The sequence below is a fragment of the Eptesicus fuscus genome, chromosome 20, assembly GCF_027574615.1.
Source record: "Eptesicus fuscus isolate TK198812 chromosome 20, DD_ASM_mEF_20220401, whole genome shotgun sequence".
NCBI classification, from domain to species: Eukaryota; Metazoa; Chordata; class Mammalia; order Chiroptera; family Vespertilionidae; genus Eptesicus; species Eptesicus fuscus.
In genome coordinates, this window is record NC_072492.1 from 47593438 (window position 1) to 47602859 (window position 9422).

A 9422-nucleotide genomic window follows, 5' to 3' on the forward strand; every position below is an offset into this window, starting at 1 on the left:
TGGAATAGAAAAGACCAGAAAGGCATCAGCCCAAGGTGGAGGAGGCCGGGCGGAGGGTCTGGGAACACGCTTCTCTGCTCGGGATGGAGGCACCCATCTCTCTCAGGCTGAACCCCAACCTTCAGACAATCTAAAGCGTCGCCCCTCCCAGTGGACTTTTCCCACTGCTGACACCCAGAGGCGTCCGCAGTTACAGAAACAGGGTTTGGCTTCTTCTAAAAGGCTCTCTAGTACAATCAGAGGAATTCGGGGGTCTCCCTGTTGGTCTATTCTTCCCTGTAGCCCAGCGCCCCGGGAAAATATGCTCAGCCTGGTCTCGTCTGACCCGAGAGAGATGGGCGAGTTCCAAGTGAAGTTCATGGTAAAGTTACACTCTCGCTTCAAGTGTAATAAACACACAAGGCAATTACATTCTGTTGTGCAGTTATTAAATTTTTGAGAAACAAATATAATAAAACGTAGACACTGGTAGAGAGGTTAAAAATAAAATAAAAGCGGAGCATAAAAATAAAGTCGATAACCACGGGTCTCCCGGAGCCGCCTGAAGAGAGGCTGCCTAAGAGTTGAGAGTAATTATGTGCCACGAAAATAACATCTAACAGCGGCGTGGGCCGGAGGCGGCCGAGGAAGCGCTGCCCTCCCCGACTGACGGCGGTTTTAGGTGCAGCCTCGAAAGTCCTCGGCAGCCTGGGCTCGGGGATCTGAGCATCCTGGGTTCAAGCCCGGACTTCTTTCCCGGCTCCGACAACCCTTCACGCTTATCTCCATGGGTAAGGACAGAAACTTGGCTATTGTTTCCAGAAGGAAATGTGTGGAATGCCTAGAAAGAGGTTCTAAAATATACATAAGAAGGTCCCGCCCCACTGGTATGGCTCAGTGGTTGAGCGGTGACCCAGGAACCAAGAGGTCACGGTTGGATTCCTGGTCAGGGCACATGTCTGGGTTTCGGGCTCCATCCCCAGTAGGGGTGCATGCAGGAAGCAGCCGATCAATGTTTCTCTCTCATCTGTGTTTCCATCTCTATTCCTCTCCCTTTCTCTCTCTGTAAAAATCAAGAAAAAAAACACACATTTTAAAAATAAAAGAAGGTCCCTTCATTCAAATGAGAAAAATCCCCGTGTAGATGCCCAGGTCTAATGACAGTGGTAGATATAAGATTTAGGTCTTCAAACTGAGTCTAAAATAAAATCTAAAAGCAAAGCCACGGGGTAGGGGGTAGAAAAGGGAAGGGAGTGGAGGAGGGAGGCGGCCCGGTCCATGCGTGGAGCTGCACTTTTAATCTAGGCCTACAGGGGGCAGAGGTGCTGCAATGGGAAGGGCGAACGCTTACATACTGGTAATTCTTGACCCTTTGCAGACACCGTACCCAGTTTCCTCCGGGGGAGGGTTTAGTTGCCCGGAAACGGAAGTTTCGTTCTTTTTTTTCACCCTCTTCGCCTCTGGCCACTTGGTGTAAGTCCCTCTTTGGCGGTACACCGGGACTAGGGGAGGTAATCCGAGGTAATCCACGGCCCAGTGAGACTTGTGGACCCCCGGCCTGGGTCAAGGGTGCGAGGAAAGAGGATGGAGTGCAGGGGGGCCAGCATTTCGGGGGCTCGGGGAGGGAAAGCGGGGGTCCCTGTGGGTCCCCGCGCCCTGTTCACGCTCATGTCTGTCCTCCCCGCAGGCGCCGGCCGCACGCCCCGTGCCTCGCAGCCATGGTGAGTACGGCCCCTGCCTGAGCCTCCCCGGGGGGTGGGGGCCCCCGGGGCGAGGGTCTCCGGTGGCCCGAGCGGGGCCGGGGACTCGACCCTCGCCAGAGATGCCTGGCCTGCAGCTCACTCCCCGTTTCCTCTGTGTCGCAGCCTCGCAAAATCGAGGAGATCAAGGACTTCCTGCTCACAGCCCGGCGGAAGGACGCCAAATGTAAGTGGGCGCTCTGGGGTGCGGGTGAGGGGAAGGGGAGGATCGCGTTGGCGTGGAGCCGCCCCCACCCCGGCGCTGCCCCGGGAGCGTCTTCCCACATGTCACGCGGGAGGCCCATTGGTTGTGGACATTTTAAAAAGCCGGCCCCTCGTGGCTTGGGTTTGGGGCTCTGAACGGAAGCCTTACTGGGCGAACGTCTGCAAATGCGTGTCCCGCAGACCCGGGATTAGTGCTTGCAGGTTCGGTTCTGGGCCGAGTGCAGGCCCTGCTCGCGGGGAACTTGATTGACTCAGTAATTTCGCCCCTACGGGTCTTCGCTCCTCGGGCTGTGTAAAGGGGAAAGGGAGCGAAGCATCGGAAACATCAGGGGCGAGCCTCTGCCTGCTGTGTGCTGGCCCCTGGTGCCCGGGTGGGTCTTCTCATTCCTGCACCAGGCAGCGGGGTCCTGCTGTTACCCCTTCACGGTAGTTGAAGGAGGTCTGGGGGCTTGTGCTTAGTGCAAGATAGAGCTTGGATTCCTGCGCGGTGTTAAACCAGAGTCATCTTTCTTCATAAGAGCTTCCTCTCCCCCGGAGGGTTCTCCAAAGGGAATGTCCTTCTGTGGAAGTGGGGCCCTGCCGGGCTGAGAGCCGGTCCTCGCTAATGCTCCTTGTCCCCACGGGACAGAGGGGTGTCGGGAGAGCCTTTCAGTGGGTTCTTGGGAAGGCGAGGGTCCTGTTTGTGTCCCTGGGACCTGAAGCCGGCTGCTGCCTTGGACCCTCCGGTAACTTGAATGAGATGGTGATCACCGGTTGGGGGATGAGCGGCGGCTGGGGGAATGCCCGCCCTGCCGGATGGTTGTGGGGACCATGGGTGCCGGGGTGGCCGTGTTGCTTTGCTGTCGTGCGATAAAGAGGGGGTGATCTTCATGTCAGTTTTAGGGAATTGGGGGTCACTGCCCGGTTCAATCCCAGCTCTAGCAATAGCTGTGTCGAAGGTAAGCATGACACCATTTCCTTGTGTTGAGGGGTGACAGTGGTATGATGATCCATTAGAGACCTTAATGCGTTGGAGAAATGACACTAAATCCATTGATTTGTTTGCATTTTAATTCTGTTTGGGGGCCTGATTCTAGACCGTTTGTCCTGTGAAGATGGGTTGTGGTCCCCTGGGCAGAATAGGGCATTTTTTAATTCTAAAATGTACATGATACAAATTTACCATTTTTAAGTATATGTTTCGCTGCTATGAAGTACATTCCCACTGCATCTCCAAAAGTCTTGCTCTTGCAAACTGAAACTGTACATGCCACTAAATCAGTTTGACTGACCTAGGGACCTCTTAAATGAGATCAGACAATGTTTGTTCTTTGTGACTGGCTTTCTCGTTTAGCATCATGTCCTCCAGGCCGAGTCCCCGTGGTATGGATAGACCGCGCTGTTTATCCGGGCATCCTGCTGCCGACATGGAGGGCTTCCTCCTCTGGCTGTTAGGAATAATGTTGCTGTGAACAGGGACATGCGGGTGTCTCTTGTCCCTCGGTGCTGGGTGTACACCTGTAACTGGAATTAATGCAGCATGTGACAATGTAGAATAAATATCTCTTAAGAGATCCTATTCCTTACAAGTGCGTGTAGGTGTACAGCAGGCGCTAGGGCCGACGCAGCTACTTGAGCGAAGGCGGCCAGTGCCGGGTGCCGGCTGAGCCACCGTGCTTCAGCTTCCTGCTTCGAGCCCTGTCCCCTTAGCAGCTGTTGGCAGGAACGGGGTTGTGGGTACAAGTTGGCCTGTGAGATGCGGGGGCCGAGCACAGGAGCCCTGTTGGGTCCTTACCCCGGCCTCTTGATTGGCCTTCCTATTAGCACATCCTGCGGGCGGGCGCCTGGGCTGTCTCTGAAGAAGTTGGGATGCGGGGTTTGGTGGGCCCTGAAATGACTGGCCCTCGGGGAAGCAGTTGTCTCCCAGTAGCCGGAGGAGCTGCAATGCATTGATGCTTGTCCCTGACCAGTCTCCCCAGGTCTCGCACCCTGCTCTGGGGGGGTGGGCTGCAGTTGGGGCTCCTCGCCACCTGAGTGGTGGTCCTGAAATGGAATTTGGCGGCAGTGAAGAGCCCAGAAATGGCTCCGTGTCCGTTTTAGGAAAAGTGTGAGGCACACTCACTGTCCTTTCCCATCACCCCCAGTGGCGTGTCATCCACAGAGTCCGGTTTCCAGAAGTGGAGCGGCGAGGTCTGGTCCCAGCAGTTAGCCATCTCCTTGCTTCATAAGCTGCCTCCTTCCCTTCAGAAAATAAGGCGGGACAGTGTCCTAGGGTGTGTTCAGCGTACAGATACATAAACAAGCCGTGAAGACCAAGCCCCAGGTTCTCGAGTACTAATAACCGGGAAAAGCAGGCTTCTGGCGGTTTTTGAATATTGGGGTCATAGAGGGAAGCTTGTTTTCTGTCTCGACAGAGGGACAGGACAGGTCAAGCACAGCTGTGGCCGTGGTTGCGGTCATAAGTGCCACTTTCTGCGTTTGTATAAAGCAGGTGAACCAGGTGATGTCTGTCACGATTAAATTATTGATTCTGGTCCATTTGGTAGCTGTCAAGATCAAGAAAAACAAGGATAATGTGAAGTTCAAAGTCCGATGCAGCAGATACCTGTATACCTTGGTCATCACGGACAAAGAGAAGGCCGAGAAGCTGAAGCAGTCCCTGCCCCCGGGTGAGTGAGCGGGATTCCTGGGCAGGTGCGCAGGCTGTGGGCGGTGCACGTGTCGCCATCCTGTTCTTGAGTTGTGCCCAAGTAGAGGCGAGTCCATTTTGTGGTCTAAGCATCTATCTGTTCTTGCCATTGTCGTGCGAGCGTGGTTATTTCCGACATGGTGCCTTGGCCAAGGCGAATTTGTTTGCCTCGTTCATACTTTTCTAGTGCAGAATAGTAACAGCTCACACCTCCTCTGTACCTCATTTCATCCCACCAGGCAGATGCTGGTTTTGAGTATCTCCATTTTTAAAAAATATATATGTATTTTATTGATTTTTTACAGAGAGGAAGGGAGAGGGATAGAGAGTCAGAAACATCCATCAGCTGCCTCCTGCACACCTCCCACTGGGGATGTGCCCGTAACCACGGTACATGCCCTTGACCGGAATCGAACCTGAGACCTTTCAGTCCGGAGGCCTGAGCCAAACCGGTTAGGGCAGAGGATCCCCATTTTTACAGGTTGGAAAACTGATTGAGTACCGTAGGCTGTGAGCATGAGTTAATAACAAAGGTCCATCCTGGGGTGGAGGAAGCCACCCAGGGAGCACCAAGCAGCACCGAGGAAGTTAGCCGGTGCTGCTCGAGTGTGAGAGCCCGCTGGGCCCGTTTATGAAGGCTGACAGGTGCTTGGTTTTTGTTTTTTGTTTGTTTGTTTTATCAAACACTAAATATTTTATTCGAAACCTCCCAGGTGGGCTTAATGTCTGAGCTTTGTGAGCCTTCTTGGCTTAAGAACAAATCCCAGACAGGCAGCTGTGACTGATCTTCTGATGCCTCGCGTTTGCCTCTCTTGCTCTAGGTTTGGCGGTGAAGGAGCTGAAATGAACCCGACATGCTGATCTGTATTAAAACGTTAAAAACTCTTCTCGTGTGTCTTGTCTTTGAATGCCGGAAGGGAAATGTATGAGTTGCTAGACACGGGTGGGGATGGGATGGGGGTCCTGGTGGCAGCCTCCTTGCATCCCTGATCTTGGGCTGTGGTCCCAATGGACAGAGAAAGCTGTTTTATTTGCTCCTAAGTTTGAACATCAATAGATGGCAGTAGGCAGAAGAGCCGGATGTTTGTGGAAATGAGCCAGCAAGCACTCAAGATTTAAAGTCACTTAGGTAAAAGGAGCTCCCTGATAATGAAAAGGCTGGTTAAAAGGAGGAGTTGATTAGCCTTTGTCCTTGGGATGTAGCCCCACCTCAGCCCGTCACCACTCCCAACCCTCTCCCCGCCCTGTGGCAGGAGGGGAGTGTCCTACTGAGAAACTGCTCCCCCTCTCCCCACCCCCAGCACTGCTCACAGGATCTCAGGAGCAGTGCTCTGCAGGAGGTGAATGCAGGGCAATTTGGAGCCAAAGCTGAGAGAACATGAGGGCTTGTTAGCCCAGCAAAGGAGCCGGGTTTCCTTGCAGAGGTCTGCCCTGGGCCTCCAGGCAGTGGGGCAGAGATGGAGTTCGCTGGGCGGTGGGTGTGTGGAGGGGCCAAAACGGCATGAGTGGCAGTTTAGGTCCAGCCAGGCCTGAGTCGGGATTAAATCCTGGTTCTGCCGCTTGCCCACCTGCTTGACGCCTCTGAGCCCCCTGAGGAAAGCGCTCACAGCTTGGAGCAAAGCTACTCCAGGAGGTGACAGGCCAGCACAGGCTGGGGGCTCCAAGACCCTTGGCAGGGAAGTGTCCCATCATTGCTTCACTTTCCGAATAGTTATGGCCAATGCCCATACTAGAACTTACCCCAGTGGTTTATTGTGAGGGTTAAATTGGGTACTGGTGAAGATTTAGAAGTGCTCTTGGCAAATTTGGAAGATTGAGGTGGTGGTCATGTCAGCATTGGCCACAAGGTGGAGACATACTCCAACATAAACCCTTGACCAGGCCAGTCGGGGAATGGTTTACCAAGTAGCTAAGAGCCTGAGGCCTGGTTTTTCTGTAAGTTTTAAGGGTGTTTGAATTGGGTCCTGAAGGACATGGGTTTTGTTTCTTCCGGGTGCTCAGTGGCCAGTAGCCCCAGGCCACTTTCAGTGGCTTCCGTCCCCATTCTTTTAACGTCTGGTGCCCAGGAGGGAGGGTGCACCGCTCTGGCTCCGTGTGTCCGGCACATTGTCCAGGGACTAGCCCCAGCTCCTAGGAGACAAGCCCTCCGGGGCCAAAGAAGGCAGCCTTTCATGGGAAGTTCTCGGCTCTGGCTTGTGCCCTGCTGTCACTGGCCCAGCTGACTCCAGAGCTGAAGCTGGTTTGAAGCACAGGTGTGTTAAGCCTTCCAGTGGCTGGTGAGTCGGCTTGGGAGGCTTGTTCTGACTGTGCTGGGCAGGCCCCGGGCCCGTTTGGAAAGGCGGGTACCGTTCTCACTTCATCTCCCCAGGAGGCCTGTGTGTTCAGCTTCTGCTTCCCTGGCGCACCTGTTGGGCGGCTGGGCTCCGGGGATGCAGCCAGAATACTGTCTAGCTGGGCGCAGACCGGCCAAGCAGGTTTGGGTCTGTCACATGTGAGGGAGCTTTTGCAGTTGCTGTCTTCAGTGGGTGAGCAGGCCTTCCCCTTCCCCCGCCCACTCCCTCGGGCCCAATCCCAGCTCTGGGAAGGCTGCCCTACACCAGTTCAAGGTCAATCCTAAAGGCAAGACACCCTGCCACTCCCCAGGAGACGGGCCCTCCCAGCTGGGGTCCCTTGTCCTTTCCCTCCTGAAGGACCGCCAGCTCCCAGTTGTGACTAATCCTCCTGAAGGAATGCAGCTGTCGCCTTCTGTGCTGTGGACATGGAGGAAGGGGACACTATAGGCCGCGGCTGCGTGGTCCCGCCTGTTAGAGATGCCCCCTGAGGGCCCTACGTGATTGCTCCAAGCCCATCTTCCTCTGCAGCCAGCAGTGGCTGCTTCAAAGACCAAAACCCTTACCACGTGTGCTCTGGCCCTTGCCTATCTATATTTAAAAATGCAGGCCCTGGCCAGGTAGCTCAGTTGGTTAGAGCGTTGTCCCGACATGTGCCAGGGTTGCGGGTTCAATCCCTGGTCAGGGCACATACAAGAAGCAACCAATGAAGGTGGAACAACAAATTGATGTTTCTCTCCCTCTCTAGAATCAATAAGTATATATATATATAGGTCTTTATTCTTGTAAAGGCATTTATTTTAAAGTAAGGCTTATTGGGTGTCATTTACAGTGACATTCACCCTTTTTGGTGTGCAGTTGTGCGAATTTTGACATTTACAGCCGTGTAACTGCCACTGCAATCGAGTGTTTCTGTCCCCCCTAAGGGCCTCTTGCACCCCAGCCGCAGACCTGTTCTCGGCAGTTTTCCAGTCTTTCCTCCTTGTCCCTCCCCTGACGCGGGTTTGCACTTGCCCAGCGTGGTCCCTGACCTCTATCATAGTCACTGCCCTCTGCTCAGAGTCCTCCCTGAGTTGCCTCCGCTCCGTCATTCTTCAGCTCTCACCTCATCTCATTCTCCAGGAAACATCCCTGGACCACCCTCCCTCCCCCCAGACTCCATCCCCCTCTGGGATCAAAGGCTGCCCACTCACCTATTAGATGCAGACCCCATGCTGACAGGAACCTGTGGTGTGTTTTTTTTAATATATTTTATTGATTTTTTTACAGAGAGGAAGGGAGAGGGATAGAGAGTTAGAAACATCAATGGGAGAGAAACATCGATCAGCTGCCTCCTGCATACCTCCTACTGGGGAATCGAACCTGGGACCCTTCAGTCCGCAGGCCAACGCTCTATCCACTGAGCCAAACGCAGGAACCTGTGTTTTATTTATCACTGTGTTCCCTGGATCCACATTTCTTGAATGAAAGAAAACCCCTGTGAGAGGAGCTTGGTCTCCAACCTTCTGTGCCCCAGCTCTGGGCATGCGCAGATGAGATGGCCCAGTCAAGCTCCGGGAAAACTGACCCAGACTGACAACCAGGAGGAGAGGCCGGGACACAGGACTCCTTCCCCTGCCCTGTGTCTCCGCGGCTTGGGGCCGCTGAGGACTGTCCACGGGTGTTTGTAGGCGTTCGCGGACTCCCGCATCCACCTAGTTCCTGGAGCCAGGAACCTGGGAGTTTGCCCCAGTCGCTACTACCCCTTAGGCTGGCTGCCAGGACCCCGTACCTCCACTCCCATCTCCCCAACCCCGGCCTGCCCTTTGCCCTGCCCTCCACCTGCCGGCCCAGCGTCCTCCGGTCACGCCCGCGCTATTTTTAGGTTCGGGACCGCGACCCTCTGCTGCCGGGGGCCTCTGTCGACCCTGAACTCCAGGGAAGCGCCTCCGAGGCTATCAGATCTGCGGCTGCCCCCACCGTCCTATCAGCTGACCCTGCTGCGCCTTTGCCTTTCTCCAAAGCACCCCTAACGTCGCTCCGTGCGTCTTTGCGTGTCAACTGTCACCATCTGCCCACTGAGATGTGCTGCCCTCGAGGGGGGGGTTCTGTCTGCTTCGCTCACGACAGAACAGTGCTGGCACACAGTAGGTGCTCAGTAAACATGTGCAGCTGATGGCCTGGCGTCCCTTCCCCCCTCCCCTCCAGGAGGCCCGCCCAGTCCCGCCTGCCCTAAAGAATTACGAGGTTTTCCTCGGCCCCTAGTGCCCCCCAGGGGACAACTACTAAATGTTGCCCCCTTCTGTCCCCAGTCTGTCAGTTCACCACCCCCTAAATAAAAGCCCTAAGGACGGCCAACCTCGCCCCCAGTGCCACGACGGCTAGCTGCACCCACTGACACCTTACACTCCGGATCTGATAGTAAGTCAGGAAGGAGAAACCGGGGGCTTAGAGAGGAACTAGGAAGAAACAGATTTAGGCCCTAACCGGTTTGGCTCAGTG

The 9422-nt window shown here is 54.8% G+C and overlaps 1 protein-coding gene across 2 annotated transcripts; it reads left to right on the top strand.

Annotated features, from left to right (window-relative positions):
• Window positions 1–319: 319 nt before the first annotated feature.
• Window positions 320–5497, top strand: RPL38 (ribosomal protein L38). Of its 2 annotated transcripts, XM_028132268.2 has the most exons (6): window positions 320–361; window positions 1358–1452; window positions 1667–1700; window positions 1845–1905; window positions 4469–4591; window positions 5433–5497. In XM_028132268.2, exons 1-6 carry the CDS (start codon window positions 335–337, stop codon window positions 5456–5458), a joined length of 366 nt encoding a protein of 121 aa, XP_027988069.2. In that variant the 5' UTR covers window positions 320–334; the 3' UTR covers window positions 5459–5497. The 2 variants fall into 2 exon arrangements, with proteins under 2 accessions (XP_027988069.2, XP_054565179.1); XM_054709204.1 differs by lacking the exon at window positions 320–361 and having other exon boundaries at window positions 1417–1500.
• The last annotated feature ends 3925 nt before the right edge of the window (window positions 5498–9422 follow it).